A 19148-nucleotide genomic window follows, 5' to 3' on the forward strand; every position below is an offset into this window, starting at 1 on the left:
CCCAGCCTGCCCGGAGCATTGTCCCCAGGGTCGGTGACGCTGCCTGGCCCCGTGCCCCGGTGTGGCGGGGAAGGGCTTCGGGGCCTTATCTCCTCCCCGCAGGGCGTGGGTGGGGGCACGGCGCTGTCCCCGGGGCTGTCCCCAGGCTGAGCCCCAGCCGGGTCGGGCGCAGAGCGGGGCGAAGGTTGGGAGCAAAGGCTGCTCCACGTCCCAGCCTGCCCCGGAAAGGGGGGGCAAATCCTCGTCCTGCCCCTTAAAGGGGGGCAAATCCCCAGCCTGACCCTTAAAGGGGGGGCAAATCCCTGTCCTGCCCCTGTGGAGGGGGGTAGATCCCTGTCCTGCCCCTTAAAGGAGGGGGCAAATCCCTGTCCTGCCCCTGTGGAGGGGGTAAATCCCTGTCCTGCCCCTTAAAGGGGGCAAATCCTTGTCCTGCCCCTGGGGAGGGGGAAAATGCCCATCCTGCCCCTTGAAGGAGGGGCAAATCCTCGTCCTACCCCTTGAAGGAGCAGCAAATGCCCATCCTGCCCCTGGGGAGGGGGGCAAATCCTTGTCCTGCCCATGGGGAGGGGGGCAAATCCCCATCCTGCCCCTTGGGGGAGGGCAAATCCTCGTCCAGCCCCTTAAAGGAGGGGCAAATCCCCATCCTGCCCCTTACAGGGAGGGCAAATGCCTGTCCTGCCCCTGGGAAGGGGGTAAATCCCTGTCCTGCCCCTTAAAGGGGGGGGGGCAAGTCCCCATCCTGCCCATTGAAGGAGGGGCAAATCCCCATCCTGCCCCCGGGGGGGGGGGGCAAATCCTTGTCCTGCCCCTTGAAGGAGGGGCAAATCCCCATTCTGTCCTTTGGAGGGGGGCAAATCCCTGTCCTGCCTCTTGGAGGGGGGCAAATCCCCATCCTGCCCCCTTGGGGTGGGGGGGGAATCCCCATTCTGCCCCTTGGAGGGGGGCAAATCCTCATCCTGCCCCCTTGGGGTGGGGGGGAATCCCCATTCTGCCCCTTGGAGGGGGGCAAATCCTCATCCTGCCCCACTGCCGTACTGGGGGCCTGGGCAGGGGAGGCCTGGGAGAGAGCCCCCAGAGAGCCCCTGCAGCCCCCCCCCCTTACACTCCCCCGCCCCCATTATCAGGAGCAGTTGTAACCACGCCTTCAGGAGCTGCCCCCCATTCACACCCCCATTACACCCGTTAGCACCCTGTGACCCCTCCCCATGAGGTCTCCATTGCCCCCTCCCTACTCGCACGCCATTCCCCATCACTCCCCATCACTCCCCCCCCATTAACACCCCATTAAACCCCCGCCCCTATTGCCCCTACCCCATTACCCCCCAGTTACCCCCACCCCGTTAGCCCTCTCCCCATTAACCCCACCACATTAGCACCCCTCACCCCCACCCTATTACCCCCACCCTATTACCCCCACCCTGATCACCCCATTACCCTGCTCCCCATTACCGCCCCGTTACCCCCACCCCATGATCACCCCATTACACCCCTATTACCCCCATTACCCCCCCATTACCCTCCCCATTAACACCTCATTACCCCCACCCCATGATCACCCCATTACCCCCCATTACTCCCCCATTACCCCACCCCATTACCCCCTATTACCCCCCCCATTACCCCCGACCCCATTACCCCCCATTACCCCCCCATTACCCCCAACCGCATTACCCCCCATTACCCCACCCCATTACCCCCGACCCCATTACCCCCACCCCATTACCCCCACCCCATTCCCCCCCCATTACCCCCCCATTCCCCCCCCATTACCCTCCCCATTAACACCCCATTACCCCCCATTACCCCCACCCCATTACCCCCCCATTCCCCCCCATTCCCCTCCCCATTAACACCCCATTACCCCCCCATTACCCCCCCCATTACCCCCCATTACCCCCATTACCCCATTACCCCCCCATTACCCCCCCCATTACCCCCCATTACCCTCCCCATTAACACCCCATTACCCCCCATTACCCCCACCCCATTACCCCCCCATTACCCTCTCCATTAACACCCCATTACCCCCACCCCATGATCACCCCATTACCCCCCATTACCCCCCATTACCCCCCGTTACCCCCCGTTACCCCGCCCCCCCGGCTCCCCCCGCCCGCGGTCGCGGCGCCCCCCGGTGGCCGCAGTCGGTGCTCGCCCCCCCCGACCCCCCCGAGCCCCCCCCCCCCGGCCGCGGGGCTCTGCTGCCGCCTGGCGGCCGCCGCTGGGCCCGGCCCAGCCCTGTCCCTGTCCCCCGTCCCTGTCCCCATCCCTGTCCCTGTCCCCGTCCCTGTCCCCACCCCTGCTCCTGTCCCCTCTCTGCCCTGTCCCTGTCCCCAAACCCATCCCTGTCCCCCCCCCCGTCCTTGTACCGGTCTCTGCTGAAGCTCCCAGCTCTGCCCCTTCCCTCTCCTATCCCCACTCCTGTTCTGTCCCCGTCGTTGTCCCTGTCCTCATCCCTGTCCCCTGTCCCTGTCCCCATCCCTGTCCCCATCCCTCTTCCGTGTCCCCATCCCTGTCCCCCGTTCCCCGTCTGCGTCCCCGTTCCCCTGTCCCCATCCCTGTTCCCTGTCCCCTCTCTGCCCTGTCCCTGTCCCCAAACCCATCCCTTTCCCATCTCCGTCCCATCCCTGTCCCCATCCCCATTCCCTGTCCCTATCCCCACTCCTGTTCTGTCCCCGTCGTTGTCCCTGTCCTCACCCTTGTCCTGTCCCCATCCCTGTCCCCCGTTCCCTGTCTCCGTCCCCGTTCCCCTGTCCCCATCCCTGTTCCCTGTCCCCGTGCACGCCACTGTCCCTTTCCCTTTCCCATCTCCGTCCCATCCCTGTCCCCATCCCCATTCCCTGTCCCTATCCCCGTTCCCTGTCCCCATACATGTCCCTGTACCATGTCCCCATCCCTGTCCCCCGTTCCCTGTCTCCGTCCCCGTTCCCCTGTCCCCATCCCTGTTCCCTGTCCCCGTGCACACCACTGTCCCTATCCCTTTCCCATCTCCGTCCCATCCCTGTCCCCATCCCTGTCCCCTGTTCCCTGTCCCTATCCCCGTTCCCTGTCCCCATCCCCGTCCCTGGTCCCTGTCCCCATCCCTATTCCCTGTCCCCATGCACACCACTGTCCCTGTCCCGTTCCGTGTCCCATTCCCTGTCCCGTTCCCTGTCCCTGTCCCTGTCCCGTTCCCCTTCTCCCCCATCCCATCCCTGTCCCTATCCCCATTCCCTGTCCCTATCCCTATTCCCTGTCCCCATGCACACCACTGTCCCTGTCCCTTTCCCTGTCCCTTTCCCTGTCCCTTTCCCTGTCCCTTTCCCTGTCCCGTTCCCTGTCCCTTTCCCTTTCCTGTCCCTTTCCCGTTCCCTTTCCCGTTCCCTTTCCCTGTCCCATTCCCTGTCCCATTCCCTGTCCCTGTCCCTGTCCCTGTCCCTGTCCCTGTCCCTTTCCCGTTCCCTTTCCCTGTCCCATTCCACTGTCCCTGTCCCATTCCCTGTCCCTGTCCCATTCCCTGTCCCTGTCCCTTTCCCATTCCCTTTCCCTGTCCCATTCCCTGTCCCTGTCCCATTCCCTGTCCCTGTCCCTTTCCCGTTCCCGTTCCCTTTCCCTGTCCCTGTCCCTGTCCCGTTCCCCTTCCCCCGTCCCACCCCTGTCCCCCCCCCACCCCATTAGCAGCGGGGACGCAGTCCCTGCAGGACTGGGGGCCCTGTTCTCCGGCAGCGATGGCACGGCCGGGGGGGGGGGCACGGCCCAGTACGGGGGGGGGGGGGGGCACCGGGAGGGGACTGGGAGCACTGGGACCAGTTCGGGAGGGAAGCGGGGCCCTGGGGTGGCTCTGGTGGGGGGGCTCTGGGAGCAGCCTGGGGTCCGCAGCCCCCTCGGGCCACCCGCAGGGAGCGTCCCCGTGCCCCCCCCCCCCCCTTTCCGCGGGCCACCCCCCGAGGATTGTCCCCGCGGGCCCCCCCGGGCCCCCCCCCCCCCGCAGGCCGCAGAGGAATCAGGGCGACGCCGGGCGACTCCCAGCAATTTGGGGTTGGGAACCGCAGAAATGCAGCGCGGCGAGAGCCAGGCCTGGCCCGGCCGACCGCGGGGACGGGGACAGGGCACGGCCCGGGGGGGGGCAGGGTGTCGGGGGGGGGGGGCTGGCAGCTTGGGGTGGGGTGGGGGGGGTCCCCGTGGGAGGTCCCCGGCGGTTGTGGGGTCCCAAGGTGTTGGAAATGGGGGGGGGGGGCAAGTGGGGACACTGGGGGAGGCAGGGTGCTGGGGGGTCTCTCGGCATCCTGGGGGGTCCCTGGCATTCTGAGGGGGGTCCCTAGCATCTTGGGGGGACCCAGGGCCCTGGGGGGTCCCTTGGCATCCTGGGGGGGGGTCCCTGGCATCTTGGGGGGACCCAGGGTCCTGGGGGTCCCTTGGCATCCTGGGGGTTCCCTGGCATTCTGGGGGGGGGGGGTCCCTGGCATCCTGGGGGGGACCCAGGGCCCTGGGGGGTCTCTTGGCAGCCTGGGGGGGGGGTCCCTGGCATCTTGGGGGGACCCAGGGTCCTGGGGGTCCCTTGGCACCCTGGGGGGGTCCCTGGCATCTTGGGGGGGTCTCTTGGCATTGTGGGGGTTCCCTGGCATTCTGAGGGGGGTCCCTGGCATCCTGGGGGGACCCAGGGCCCTGGGGGTCTCTTGGCATCCTGGGGGGGGTCTCTTGGCATTCTGGGGGTTCCCTGGCATTCTGGGGGGTTAAAAGGGTCTGGGGGTCTTGGGGGGACTGGGATAGCATGAAGGGGGTCCTTGACAGCCAGGGGGACCCAGAGCACCCCAGCAGCTCGCGGGGGAGGGGGTCGCAGGAGCTGGGGGTCGCTGGGCAACCTGGGGGTCCCTGGGCAACCTGGGGGGTCCTCTGGCAGCAGGGGGTGGGCGGCTCAGACCCCGGTGCCCCCCCACGGCCGCTGCTGCTTTGATGCGGTCGTGCACCGCAGCGCAATGAGAGCCACATGGCGGGGGGGGGGGGGCACAGCGGGGCCGGGGGGGGCAAGGGGACACGTGGGGGACAGACGGACGGGGCGCGGGCCGGGGGTGACACCGCGGACCCCAGAGTCTGTCCGGGATGTCCTGGGGTCTGTCCCTGCCCTGCTGGGGTCTTGTCCCCATTACCTTGGGGTCCCTCCCTGGTATTTTGGGGTCCGTCCCCATTATCTTGGGGTCTGCCCTGATATTTTGGGGTCTGTCCCCACCATTTTGGGGTCCATCCCCAGCATCTTGGGGTCCATCCCCGGTATCCTGGGGTCTGTCCCGAGCATCCTGAGGTCTGTTCCCTGCGTCTTGGGGTCCGTCCTTGATATTTTGGGGTCCGTCCCCAGCATTGTGGGGTCTGTCCCTCGGCATCGTGGGGTCTTGTCCCCATTATCTTGGGGTCTTGTCCCCATTATCTTGGGGTCCATCCCCAGTATCTTGGGGTCTGTCCCCGGCATCTTGGGGTCTCTACCTCGCATCTTGGGGTCCATCCCCGGCGTCTCGGGGTCCATCCCCGCCACCCCAGCTCCCGTCCCCGCCGTCCCGGTGTCCGTGTCCCCGGCGTCCCCGCGGGCCGGGCCCGTCCCCGGTGGCCACCGCAGTTATTTATAGCCCCGGCGGGGGATAATTAGAGGGAGCGAAGGAAGCGCCGGGGCGTGGGCACCGCTCGGCCCCGCGGCAACCTCTGCCCCCGGCTTCCCCGCGGCCTGGGGACCCCCGACCCCCCGGGTCCCCCCAGGTCCCCCCAGGTCCCCCCAGGTCCCCCCAGGTCCCCCCACGTCCCCCCAGGTTACCCCGTTGTCTCTCCGGGTATTCCCACAGACCCCCCCATATCCCCGAAGCCCTTCTGGGTCCCCCGTGGGTCTGCCCGAGTTCCCTCGGTGCCCCCAGGTCCCCCTGGTTCCCCCCAAACCCCGTGGGTTCCTCCCAGGTCCCCCTGGGACCCCCAAACACCCTGGGACCCCCCAAGTCCCCCTGGGTCTCCTCAAGTCCCCCTGAGTCCCCCCAGCCCCCCCTGGGTCCCCCCAAGCCCCACGGGTGCCCCCAGCTCCCCCTGATCCCCCCCCATCTCCCCAAGCCCTCCACGTCCCCCACGTCCCCACGACCCCCTCCCCACGCCCCCCCCCCCCAGGTCTCTCCGTGTCCCCTCAGGTCCCTCACAGCCCCCCCCCCATCCCCCTCCCACCCCCCAATCCCCCTCCTCTAACCCCCCCCCCCTCCCCAGGGACCACCCTCCTCCCCCCACACACAACCGCCCCACCAAAAATCGGGACGACGAGACACCGTGGGGACCCCCTGCCCCCCAAAAAAAAAACCCCACATCATCCCCCACCCAAACACCCAACGGGGGGACCCAAACCGGCGGGGCGCCCGGGGGGTGCTCAACCCTATACGAGCCCTCGGAGACTCCCCGCAGCCTCCCCCCCAACCCCCCGGGGCCGGCTGGAGCCCGCGGGCGCTGGCAGCCGTGGCCGGCGCACCCACACGCGCTGGGGCCGCCGCTATTTCGGGGCCTCCGACCGCAAAAGAAACATCCGGGGGCCGGAGGGCGGGGGGTGGGGGGCAAAGATGGGGGGGGGGGGGGGACGAGGACGGAGGGGACGCGGTGGTGGCCGCACGGGGCTGGGGGGGGGGGGGCGCGGGGGGCCCCACTGCCACCCTTCGGTGTCCCCCGGTTGGGGGCTGGATAAGGGTTGGGGGCTTGGGGACAGCGGGGTGGGGGCACGGGGTCCCTGTCCCCCCCCCAAATGTCCCCTGGTTGGTGGCTGGACAAGGGTTGGGGGCTTGGGGACGTTGGGGACAGCGGGGTGGGGGGCTCTGGGTCCCTGTCCCCCCCCAAACGTCCCCTGGTTGGTGGCCAAACGAGGGTTGGGGGCTTGGGGACAGCGGGGTGGGGGGCACGGGGTCCCTGTCCCCCCCCCCAAATGTCCCCTGGTTGGTGGCTGGCCAAGGGTTGGGGGCTTGGGGACAGTGGGGTGGGGGGCACGGGGTCACTGTCCCCCCCCAAATGTCCCCCGATTGGTGGCTGGACAAGGGTTGGGGGCTTGGGGACAGTGGGGTGGGGGGCACGGGGTCCCTGTCCCCCCCCCAAACGTCCCCTGGTTGGTGGCCAAACAAGGGTTGGGGGCTTGGGGACAGTGGGGTGGGGGGCACGGGGTCATTCCCCCCCCCGAAATATCCCCTGGTTGGTGGCCAAACGAGGGTTGGGGGGTTGGGGTCTTGGGGACACTGGGGACAGTGGGGTGGGGGGCGTGGGGTCCTTGTCCCCCCCCAAACGTCCCCTGGTTGGTGGCCAAACGAGGGTTGGGGGCTTGGGGACGTTGGGGACAGCGGGGTGGGGGCGCTACAAGGGGTGTGGGGTCCCTGTCCCCCCCCAAACGTCCCCTGGTTGGTGGCCAGACAAGGGTTGGGGTCTTGGGGGCGTTGGGGACAGCGGGGTGGGGGCTCTGGGTCCCTGTCCCCCCCAAACGTCCCCTGGTTGGTGGCCGGACAAGGGTTGGGGGCTTGGGGACGCTGGGGACAGCGGGGTGGGGGCACTACGGCGCAGGGGGGGGGTTGGGGACACGGTGCCACCGGGGGGGACATGGGGAGGGGGCCTGGGGACAGGGGCTGCTTGGGGGGTGGGGGGCACGGTCCCAGCGCTCCCAGTGCCTCCAGTGCCGCATTGCTGTGCTCCTCCTCCCCAGTGCTCCCAGTCCCCATTCCCAGTGCTCCCAGTTCCCATTCTGGGTGCTCCCAGTCCCCTTCCCCAGTACCCCCAGTTCCCAATCCCAGTGCTCCCTGTGCCATTTTCCCAGTGCCCCCAGTTCCCAGTGCCCCCAGTCCCCTTCCCAGTGCCCCCAGTCCCCCTCCCAATACTCCCAGTCCCCCTTCCAGTACTCCCAGTGCCATGTTCCCAATGTCCCCAGTTCCCAGTGCCCCCGGTCTCCTTCCCAGTGTCCCCATTCCCCTTCCCCAGTGCTCCCAGTCCCCATTCCCAGTGCTCCCAGTGCCATGTTCCCACTGCTTCCCCTTCCCAGTGTCCCCAGTCCATCTCCCCAGTGCTCCCAGTTCCCATTCCTAACATTCCCAGTGCCATGTTCCCAGTGCGCCCAGTTCCCAGTGTTGCCAGTCCCCTTCCCCAGTGCTCCCAGTCCCCCTCCCAGTGCTCCCAGTCCCCGTTCCCAGTGCCCACAGTGCCATGTTCCCAGTGGGCCCGCTCCCCAGTGCCCCCATTACCCCTCCCAGTGACCCCAGTCCCTTTCCCAGTGCTTCCAGTCACCCTCCCAGTACTTTCAGTGCCTTATTCCCAGCACTCCCCCTCCCCAGCTCCCCTCCCAGTGCCCCCAGTTCCCCCTCCCAGTACTCCCAGTGCCTTGTTCCCAGCACTCCCCCTCCCCAGCCCCCCTCCCAGTGCCCCCAGTCCCCCTCCCAGTGCCCCCAGTCCCCATTCCCAGTACTCCCAGTGCCTTGTTCCCAGCACTCCCCCTCCCCAGCCCCCCTCCCAGTGCCCCCAGTCCCCCTCCCAGTGCCCCCAGTCCCCATTCCCAGTACTCCCAGTGCCTTGTTCCCAGCACTCCCCTCCCCAGTCCCCCTCCCCAGTGCCCCCAGTCCCCCTCCCAGTGCCCCCAGTGCCCGCCCCAGCACACATGGAAGCCATTCGCGCTCCCTTTGAAGGGCCGCGGAGCCCCCGGCCCAGCTGCCTCGCACTCACCGCAGGACGGGGGGCGGGGGGGGGGCGGGGGGCGAGCCGGGGTGTCCCGGGCCCCGGGGACAGGCACGGGGACAGGGACGGGGACAGGGACGGGGACAGGGACGGGGACGTCGCCATCCCGGCACACTTCTGTGCCCTGCTTGGGGTCTGCAACCCCTGTCCTGCAGAACCCCCCCCCCCCAAAAAAATGGGGTCTGAGCCCCCCAATGATGTCATGGATGGGGTCTTAACCCCCCCAAATGGATGTTATGGGGTCTGAGCCGCCCCCCCAAACTGATGTGATGGGGTCTGAGATCTTCCTCCCCCCCAAAATGATGTTATGGGGTCTGAGCCCCCCCTCAAACTGATGTTATGGGGTCTGAGAGCTCCCCCCCAAAAAAAAAAAATGATGTTAAGGTGTCTGAGCCCCCCTCCCCCAAACTCATATTATGAGTTCTGAGATTCCCCCCCCCCCAAAAAAAAAGACTTTATGGGGTCTGAGATCTTCCCCCCCAAAAAATGATGTTACGGGGTCTGAGCCCCCCTCAAACTGATGTTATGGGGTCTGAGAGCTCCCCCCCCCCCAAAAATGATGTTATGGGGTCTGAGAGCCCCCAGCTCTCGTGTCATGGGAGCTGAGCCCCCCCCAGCTCACGTCTCTGGCGCTGAGCCCCCCCCCCAAAACTGACATCACGGGGTCCGAGCCCCCCTCCCAAACGCACACCGTGAGGTCTGAGCACCCCAAAGCTGACGCCCCAGGGGCTGAGCCCCCCCCAGGCCCAGACCATGGGGTCTGCGACCCCCCGCCTCATTTCCCGATGCCCCCCAGTTCTTATCACGGGTCGAGACCCCCCCCCAAAAAAAAAAAAACACGTCCCAAAGGCTGAGCCCCCCCAGACTGATGGCGTGGGGCGTGAAAGGGTGGGGGGAGGACGGGGAAAGGGGAAAAAGGGGAAAAAGGGGGAAAAGGGGGAAAAGGGGAGAGGGAGGGACTGGGGGGGGGAGATGGGGGGAAGGGGGACATGGGGGGGGACATGGGGACATGGGGGGGGAGATGGGGGGGACATGGGGACATGGGGGGGGAGATGGGGAAGGGGGGGGGGACATGGGGGGAGATGGAGAAGCGATGGGGGACGGGGGGGTCGACTCCCCAGGCTGGAGGCAGGACGGGCACCGAGCCCCCCCCCCAAGCCCTGCTCTGCCCCCCCCCAGCCCCCCCGGTCCCCTCCCGGTAATTGCGGCCGTGGGCAGCGGCGCCGCCCTACAACCAGCGGGGCCGAGCGCCCGCCGCCCCCCCAGCTTTGAAGGGCCCCCCCAACCCCCCCAGAGCTCCCCCAAACCCCTGGGGACCAAGATCCCCCCCCCTGCCCCCCCCCATCCCCCCCCCATTAAACCCCTTGACCAAACCCCACCGCCCGGTGCCCAAACCCTGCCCAGCGCCGGGGCGCTCGTCCCAGTTTGGTCCCAGTTTGGGTGGCCGGGGACCAGTGGAAGCCCCGGCGGGGGGGGGGTCCGGGGGGGGGGGGCAGCGGTTGCGGCCTTCGGCGGCGCCGGCGGCTGGGGGCTGTTAGTCAGCGGCTCCGCGGCGGAAAGCCCTGACTCAGGGCTGGGAAAGGGCCCCGCTGGCTCCGAAACGGGACATTTGGGGGAAAAAAAAGAAAAAAAAAGGAAAAAAAAAGGAAGGAAAAAAAAAAAAAGTGAAAAAAAAAAAAAAAGTGGTTTGAACAAACCCCGGCTCGTGGGGAAACTGAGGTCGGGAGCGGCGCCTCGGCCGCACGGGGATCCCCGGCCCTGTCCCCGTGTGGCCCTGTCCCCAACCTCATTTCCCTGCTCTGCCCCGTCCCCGTCCCCCGTCGTCCCCGTCCCCGTCCCCGTCCCCGTCCCCGGTCTCCTTCTGTCCCCATCCCCGGTCCTCCCCATCCCCATCGCTGCCCCATCCCCATCCTTGGCAACCCCAACCCCATCCCTGTCCCTTTCTGTCCCCATCCCTGCCCCGTTCTGTCCCCATCCCCGGTCCCCCCAGCCCCGTTCCCGGTACCTCCCCACCCCACCCCTGGTCCCCCCCCAGCCCCATCCCTGCTCCCTCCCTGTCCCTGCTCCCCCTGCGTCCTGTCCCCAAACCCGGTCCCCCCGTCCCCATCCCCGCCCCTGGTCCCTTCTGTCCCCATCCCTGTCCCCATCCCCGCCCCCAGCCCCAGCCCAGGTCCGGTCCTGGCCCCGTCCCTGCTCCTTGGTTTGGGTCCCCCCAGGCCGTAGGGTGAGGGGGGCCAGGCCCTTGGGTGCCCCAGCTTCCCCTGTCCCCTCTGTCCCTTCTGTCCCCTCCCTCCTGTCTCTTCCCTTCCTCATCTGTTCCCCTTTTGCCTTTTCTCTTCCCATCCTTTTCCTTTTCCTTTTCCTTTTCTTTTCCTTTTTCCCTTTCCCTTTCCCTTTCCCTTTCCCTTTCCCTTTCCCTTTCCCTTTCCCTTTCCCTTTCCCTTTCCTTTCCCTTTCCCTTTCCTTTCCCTTTCCCTTTCCTTTCCCTTTCCTTTCCCTTTCCCTTTCCCTTTCCCTTTCCCTTTCCTTTCCCTTTCCCTTTCCCTTTCCCTTTCCTTTCCCATTCCTTTTCCTTTTCCTTTCCCTTTCCCTTTCCCTTTCCCTTTCCTTTCCCTTTCCCTTTCCCTTTCCCTTTTCCTTTTCCTTTTCTTTTCCTTTTTCCCTTTCCCTTTCCCTTTCCCTTTCCCTTTCCCTTTCCCTTTCCCTTTCTCCTTCTCTTTTTGCTCTTTTTCTGTCTTTTTCTTTCCTTTTCTTCTTCTTCTTTCTCTTTATATATTTCTTCTCTTCTCTTCTCTTCTCTTCTCTTCTCTTCTTCTTCTCTTCTCTTCTCTTCTCTTCTCTTCTCTTCTCTTCTCTTCTCTTCTCTTCTCTTCTCTTCTCTTCTCTCTTCCTCCCCCTCCAACTCCCTCCCGTTTCCCTCTCCCCTTCCCTCCTCTCCCCTTCCCCTTCCCATTTCCCCTTCCCATTTCCTTCCCCTTCCCCTCCCGCCCTGCCCCCGGCCCCCCGGCCCCCGCCGCCCCCCCCCGGCCGAGGGGCGGTTCGGGGCAGGGCTCCCGGCCCCGGCCCCGGGCCCGGCCCGGCCCAGCCCCGGCACAGCCGCGGCACAGCGGGGGCGGGCGGCGGCGGCGCTGCCTCCTGCACCGGACCCGGAGCCCCGGAGCCCCCGGAGCCCCCGGAGCCCCCGGAGCCCCCGGAGCCCCGGTGCCGGCACCCCCGACCTCGGCATCCCCGGCACCCCCCCGGGCATCCCCGGGATCCCCGGCACCGGCACCCCCGGGGTCGCCGGCACCTCGCCCCCCCCCGCCCCCGGTGGCCCCCTCCCCGTTTTCCCGGGAACCCCGAGCTCGGCACCCCCGCAGCCGGCACTGCCGCAGCCCCAGAGAGCGGTAAGGACGCGGGGACACGGGGACACGGGGACGTGGGGACGCGGGGACATTGAGATATGGGGGCTTGGGGACATTGGGACATGGGGACATGGGGACATGGGGACGTGGGGACAGGGGGACGTGGGGATATGGGGACGTGGGGACTTGGGGACTTGGGGACATTGGGACATGGGGATATGGGGATATGGGGATATGGGGATATGGGGACATTGGGACGTGGGGACGTGGGGACTTGGGGACGTAGGGACTTGGGACGTGGGGACAGCCCCGCACCGGGCAGCTCTGCAGGACCTGGCAGGGGGACCCTCGGGGACAGGGACCCCCCAGGATGGGGGAGCTCCCCCCTGGGGTACAGGACCCCTCGGGATAGGGAACCCTGGAATATGGGATCTTGGGATATGGGAGCCTTGGATAGGGAATCCCTGAGATACGGGACCCTTGGGGTACGGGACCCTTGGGATAGGATCCCTGGGATACAGGACCCCTGGGATACGGGACCTCTGGGACATGGGACCCTTGGGATATGGGACCCTTGGGATAGGGATCCCCAGGATATGGGACCCTCAGGATGTGGGACCACTGGGATGTAGGACCTTGGGATATGGGACCCTTGGGATAGGGATCCCCAAGATACAGGACCCTCAGGAGATAGGACCCCTGGGATATAGGACCCCTGGGATATAGGACCCACAGGTTACAGGACCCCTGGGGTACAAAACCCATGGGATATGGAACCCACGGGATATGGAACCCCACGGGATACGGGACCCCACAGGACAGAGACCCCTGGGATGGGTGGCATCGGGGCTCGGTGTCTCTGAGGATGTTTTCAGCCCTGGGATTTGGGGTTGTTTCCAGATGTGTCCCCATCCCTCTCCCTGCTGCCACCAGGACCCCCGGGTATGGCACCCAGGGGGACAACGGGGTCCCGTGGCACTGGGCCACGGAGCACTGGGCGCTCGCGGGGGACGCGGTGCTCCGGGACCTGCTGTTGGGGACACGTCTGTCCCCAGGGCCGTTGCGCCCCAGACCTGGGAATGGGGACACGTCTGTCCCCAAGGCTGTGGCACCCTGGACCCGGTGACGAGGCCACGTCTTCCCCTGGCGCGGGGCCACCCTGGGACAGCCGGGGCCCTGCGGTGACACAGGGCTGGCACCAGAAGCCACCACGGTCCCTGGGAGCCGTGGGGACCAGGAGACGGGGACACCCACACGGCAGGGGACGGGGACCCGGTGTCCCCCTTCCCCACGCAGGGCCTGATCCTCCCTCCCGCTGTCCCTGCGCCCACCTCGGTGTCCCCCACCGCAGCGGGGTCGCTGCCGTCCCCAGGGAGGGGACAGGGCTGCGGTGGCGAGGGGACAGTGCCAAGTGCCACCTCTGCCACATGCTGTCCCCTCCCGGGGGCCGGCTCCACCGTGCGAGCAGGGGGAGCCAGGGCCCGGCCGGGTGACGGGTGGCCCCCGGGGACCCCCACGTTTGGTGGCCGTAGGCTGGAAGGAGCCGGGAGCAGCGGGGACGGGGAAACTGAGGCAGGGGCCGAGGGGGGTCCCGGTCTCAGGCCACCCACTGAGGTTGGGGCTGGGGCAAAGGCACCGTGGGGACAGGGGCTGGGGGCTGGGGACACGGGGTTGGGGACGAGGAACCAGGGAATGGGGACAAGGGACCAGGGATTGGGGTTTGGGGAAGCTGGGATTGGGATTCGGGGAGCTGGGATTAGGGTTTGGGGACATGGGACTGGGGACAAGGGAGCACAAATCGGGGACCAGGAGTGGGATTTGGGGACCTGGGGTCGAGGATGGGAGAGGAGGGACTGGGGGCAGGGAACAGGGGCTGCGCTCTGGGGACCGAGGATTGGGAGCGAGGGGTTGGGGACCAGGGGACCAGGGACGGGGTTTGGGGACCTGGGCTTGGGGACCAGGGAATGGAGTTGGGGGACAAGGGGCTGAGGACTGGGGACCACACTCCGGGGACCAGGAATTGGGGACCAAAACCCGCAGCCTGGGGACCAGGGACGGGGAACCGGTGCCCGGGGCCACCCCGACGGCAGGGTCTGCTCCTGGATTTGGGGGGGGGGGAAGGATAGCGGGGGATGGGGGTCCCCAGCACGGGACAGGGCACAGACACGGGGGGGGGGGCACGAAGCCACCGCAGCCACCGGCCCCGGCAGCAGCCACTCGTGCACCGAGCTCGCGCCGTTCTCAGCCCGCGGCTCCCCGGGGCGCCGGCCCTGCTCCTAATTTCCCGGCGCAAGCGGAGCTGATTTATGGGAGGTTTACACTATTTTAAGCGTGCCTCCGTTAGACGCTCGCCCTGGTTTTAATTACCTCGGCTCTCGCGGCAGGGCAGCGTTCCCGGGGCACAGGCCTGGCCCTTGTTATCCTTGGAGGGCCGGGAGCGCGCTGCGGCCGCGGCCGGGGCCGGCTTAAAAATAGGAGCAATAACCGCGGCAAAGAGGGAAGGGGGAGGAATAAAAAAAAAAAAAAAGAAGAAATAAAAAAAAAAAAAGAAAAGCTGAAAAAGCCACAAAGTGGGTGAAAGGAGGGGGAAAAAAAAAAAAAGACAGAAAGGGAAAAGCCGGGGGTGCTGGCGGCGGGGGGCAGCTCGTGACGCCCGGTCTCAGCCCGGCGGCGTGGGGCTGCAGCGGCAGCTGAAAGCCAGGGAGGGAATAAAAGCAGAGGAAGTCGCCGAGGAGGGGGGAGGCCGCAGCGTAATTCGATTAAAAGGCCATAAAGGCAGCAGGAGCCGAGATTGGGAGCGGGGGGAGGCGGCGGGGAGGGGGCTGCGGGGGTCCCCGCTGCCGGCACAGCCTTGCTACGAGCCCTCGGAGAAGCCCCTGCTCGGGGGGGGGGTGGGGGTGCCCGCAGCGGGGGTGTTGGGGGGGAAACTGAGGCACGGGGGGTGCGGGGAAGGGGGTGGTGGGTGTCCCCGTGGTGCTGGGTGTCGGGGTGTGGGTGCTGGGTGGTGCTGGGTGCCCGTGGTGCGAAGTGCCCACAGCACTGGGTGCCCCACTGCCCTGGGCGCCCCCCATCACCATACACCCCCCCAGCACCCCCTTCCCCTCTCTTCTAACCCCCTTTTTCCCCTCTTCCCGCAGACCGCCATGGCCCCGTGCCCCCGCTGACGGCCGCCCCCTCCGCCAGCACCCTTGGGTGCCCCCGCCATGGGCGACTCCTACACCGCCGCCTTCCCCAGCGGCCCGGGGCTGCTCTCGCCCTCCGCCAGCCCCCAGGCATCGCCCGGTCCCTACGGTCCCGACTACGGCCCCTTCGGGCACCCCTTCCCCGCGCCCGCCGGCACCCAGGAGGTGCTGGGTGCCCCGGTGGTGGTGGCGACCAAGGGGCACCCATCGGGCGACTGCTTGCCGGGTGTCTACCCCTCGCTGGAAATGCCGCACCCCTACGGCTCCTGGTACAAGGGCGGCATCGGCGGGGGGCTGCCGGGGGGCTCGGGGCCGGCGGCCCCGGCCTGGTGGGACGTGCACCCCAACGGCGGCTGGCTGGGGGGGCCGGCGGGCGCCGAGGGGCTGCAGGGCTCCCTGCAGGGCCAGCCCGCCCTCAGCCCCCCCCTGCCCGCTTACGGCTCCGATTTCGGGGCGCTCAACCCCCCGCCCTACGCCGGCGGACCCGGCGCCACCCCGGTCCCCAAAAGCGGCTTGGGGGAAGCGGGGGGCAAAGGGCCTCGGGGAGGGGGCTCGCCGGGGGGGCGAGCGGCTTGCGACTGCCCCAACTGCCAGGAGCTGGAGCGGCTGGGGGGCGCGGGGGGGGCGCTGCGCAAGAAGCCGGTGCACAGCTGCCACATCCCCGGCTGCGGCAAGGTGTACGGCAAGGCGTCGCACCTGAAGGCCCACCTGCGCTGGCACACGGGCGAGCGGCCCTTCGTCTGCAACTGGCTCTTCTGCGGCAAGCGCTTCACCCGCTCCGACGAGCTGGAGCGCCACGTGCGCACCCACACGCGGGAGAAGAAGTTCACCTGCCTGCTCTGCAGCAAGCGCTTCACCCGCTCCGACCACCTCAGCAAGCACCAGAAGACCCACGCCGAGCCCGGCCCCCCCAAAGCGCCCGTGGGGGCCGCCGAGCAGCCCCCCGGCTCCCCGCGCCGCCCCGCCGCCGCCTCGCCGGACAAGGACGCCGGCAGCCCCGAGGCCGGCAGCTTGCTGGAGATCTGAGCCCCGCGCCTTCCTCCTCCTCCTCTTCCTCCTCCGCCTCCTTCTCCTCTTCCTCCTCCTTCCTCTTCCTCCTCGCCGGGGATATTTATTTCGGGGTGCTCCCCCCCCCCCCCCGCCGCCAAGCCTACACCCTCCCGGGGCCGGCAGCCGCTCCCCGTTATAAATTATAATTTATGTCTTAAATTATGGCGAGGGGCGCGGGGCGGGGGCTCGCCGAGTGCTGGGGGGGGGCGCGTGCCGGGGGGGGGATTTTCGAGGCGAGCGCCCCCTTTTTGTCTCTCCCCCCCCCCCCTCCCCTTTTCTCGCCTCGCCGGCTGTCTTGGCCCCGCACAGAGCTCAGGGACAGGGTTTGCCCCTTCTCCTCCGCCTCGTTAGCACGCCCAGGTCGTTAGGCGCTGATGTACCCCCCCTCATTAGCTGGCTACCCCCCCCCCCCCCCCAAAAAAAAAAAAATAAAAGCAATAAAGGGATTATCCAGGAGCGACAGCAGCGCGGTGCCCCCCTGTCCTGCGCCGGGTGCTGCCCTCGTCCCTTCCCCGGGGGAAACTGAGGCACGCGGGGACGTGGGTGCGGGGGGGACCCAGCCCCACAAAGTGCCACCAGCCCCCACGGGATGTCCCTGCTCGGCGTCACCGCGTCCCCTCACTGCAGCGCAGCGTGAGCAGTGCTGGGGACAATCCGGTTGTGTCCCCTTGTCCCCTGTCCCTGGGTCCTGGCGGCCCCGTCTCGCTGTGCTCTCGTCCCTCTGTGTCCCCATCGCCCCGTGGCCCTGGGTCCCACTGTCCCCATGTCCCCATTCCTTGCATGTCCCCGTTCCCAGCACCCTGCGGTCCCACGTCCCCATAGCCCCGTGACCCCGTGTCCCTATTGCCCCACGTCCCTGCACCCCCATAGCCCTACGTCCCCGTGTCCCCGTGTCCCTTCATCCCCATGTCCCCAGGCTCAGGGACCACCCACGTGCCCCAAGCCGCTTTTGGGGTCCCACCGGGGTCCCCCACCTGCAGTGACCACGCGGGCACATCCCACGCGCGCGTGCCCCCAGCCCCGTGTCCAACAACCCCAGGGACATCCATGCGTGGGAGCACACAATCACACGCGTGTGCAGGGGAACACGCGCGTGCACATCCCCGCGAGCATCCTGCCGGGCTCAGCCCAGCCCAGCCCCGTGCCTCAGTTTCCCCACAGCCGGCGGGGGACACGTGGTGACAGCGCCGGGGCGCGTTGGGGGCCACACGTGGCCGAGGACCCCCGGATTTTGGGCACCGCGGGCTGGCAGCGCCCCCACGCCCCCCCCTCACCGAGCAACCCCAGCGCCTTGGGTTCCTGCCAGGGCTTTGAAGCACCGAGCCCCATTTTGGGGCTTTTTTTTTTTTTTTTCTTTTTTTTTTCTGCAAAACCCAAAAAAGCCACGGAAAAAGGCAGAGGAAGGCGGAAGCGGCCTCGTGCTCGGCCGCCTCCCGTCCCAGCGCCCACGGGGACGGCGGCAGGTCCCCGTGCCAGCGTGGCGGGGCCCCGGGTGCCACCACCCCCGGCCACGTGTGCCACCGCGCGCTGAGTCACCGCGGCTGGAAGGGACCCAGGGGTGCCCAGGGGAAACTGAGGCACGGGGATGTCCCCAGCCGGGGCGACGCGGTGCCGCGGCGGGTGACAACGCCGTCCCCAGGATGGCTCTGCCACCTCCTCGGGCCTTGAATTTGGGATGGCGGGCGCCAGCTTGCACGATGACCCCCCACCGCCGCTCCCCCTCTAGACACAAGTTGGCTTTTTTAGGGGTTTTTCCCCCCAAAACGCTGCTCGCCGTGGGTGGGCCGGTGCCAACGGGCGCCGAGCGCATCCGGCTGCGTCCCCGAGCCAAACCCCGACCGGAGCCTCCCCAAACCACGGGGAGCCCAAACCCCCCCTCGCCCCGCTCCGACAGCCCCCCCAGAGCCCCCCACAGCGGCGCGAGGTTTCCCGAACCCCCTGGGGTGGGGTGGGGTGGATTTTTTTTTTCTGGGGGGGGGGGGGCTCGGCTCCCGCCGCCGCGTCCCAGCGAAGGGAAGCCGCGAGGCCACGCCAGCCCTGCGGTGGCTCTGATGTCTTCCAGCGATCGGCGCCGTCCAAATCGTTGTCTCCTATCAAACCCCGCTCGCTCCGTAACGGGTGAGGAATGCAGGGCCTCCCGCCGCAGCCCCCTCCGCCAGAGCGTTTATTTAATATCCTGAAAAAATTAAAATAACTTCTGCGGCCGCTAAGGCAAACACAGAGATAAATATAATAAAAGCGAGCCGAAAACGGGAGGGAAGGAAAATGAGAGCCCATGAAGAGGAGCTGGGAGCGCTCCAAGCCGGAGGGGCTGGGCTGGGGGGAGCGGGGCGTGCACGGCACCCGTGGGACCTCGGTGCTGGGGGTTGCAGGCAACCCTGGGACCCCAATAGGGGGTGTTCCCGTATGGGCACCCATGGGATCCCCATAGGGGGTGTTCCCATATGGGAGCCCACTGGACATGGGCACCTGTGGGACCGCAGTAGGGGATATTCCCATACGGGCACCCCAGGGACCTGGGCACCCATGGGACCCCAATAGAGAGTATTGCCATATGGGCACCAATGGGACCAGGGCACCCCAATAGGGGAGTGTTTCCATATAGACACCCACAAGACATGGGCACCCCTGGGACCCCAATAGAGGGGGGGGTGTTCCCATATGGGCACCCCTGGGACCCCTACATGGGGGGGGGTGTTCCCATATGGGCACCCCTGGGACCCCAATGGGGGGGGGTGTTCCCATATGGGCACCCCTGTGACCCCAATGGGGGGCGTGTTCCCATATGGGCACCCCTAGGACCCCTACAGGGGGGTGTTCCCATATGGGCACCCCTAGGACCTGGGCACCCGGGGGACCCCAGTAAGGGGGTATTCCTATA

At 67.5% G+C, this 19148-nt stretch overlaps 1 protein-coding gene across 1 annotated transcript; it reads left to right on the forward strand.

Annotated features, from left to right (window-relative positions):
• The first annotated feature begins 11793 nt into the window (after positions 1-11793).
• On the forward strand, positions 11794-16653 carry SP7 (Sp7 transcription factor). The gene is made up of 2 exons (XM_066985536.1): positions 11794-12077; positions 15173-16653. Exon 2 carries the CDS (start codon positions 15239-15241, stop codon positions 16241-16243), a length of 1005 nt encoding a protein of 334 aa, XP_066841637.1. The 5' UTR covers positions 11794-12077; positions 15173-15238; the 3' UTR covers positions 16244-16653.
• The last annotated feature ends 2495 nt before the right edge of the window (positions 16654-19148 follow it).

The sequence above is a fragment of the Anser cygnoides genome, chromosome 32 (genome assembly GCF_040182565.1).
Source record: "Anser cygnoides isolate HZ-2024a breed goose chromosome 32, Taihu_goose_T2T_genome, whole genome shotgun sequence".
In the NCBI taxonomy this organism is placed as follows: Eukaryota; Metazoa; Chordata; class Aves; order Anseriformes; family Anatidae; genus Anser; species Anser cygnoides.

Bases quoted from the DNA above. Each gene is read 5' to 3' on its own strand.
- SP7 (XM_066985536.1), top strand. From the start codon at position 15,239: ATGGGCGACTCCTACACCGCCGCCTTCCCCAGCGGCCCGGGGCTGCTC.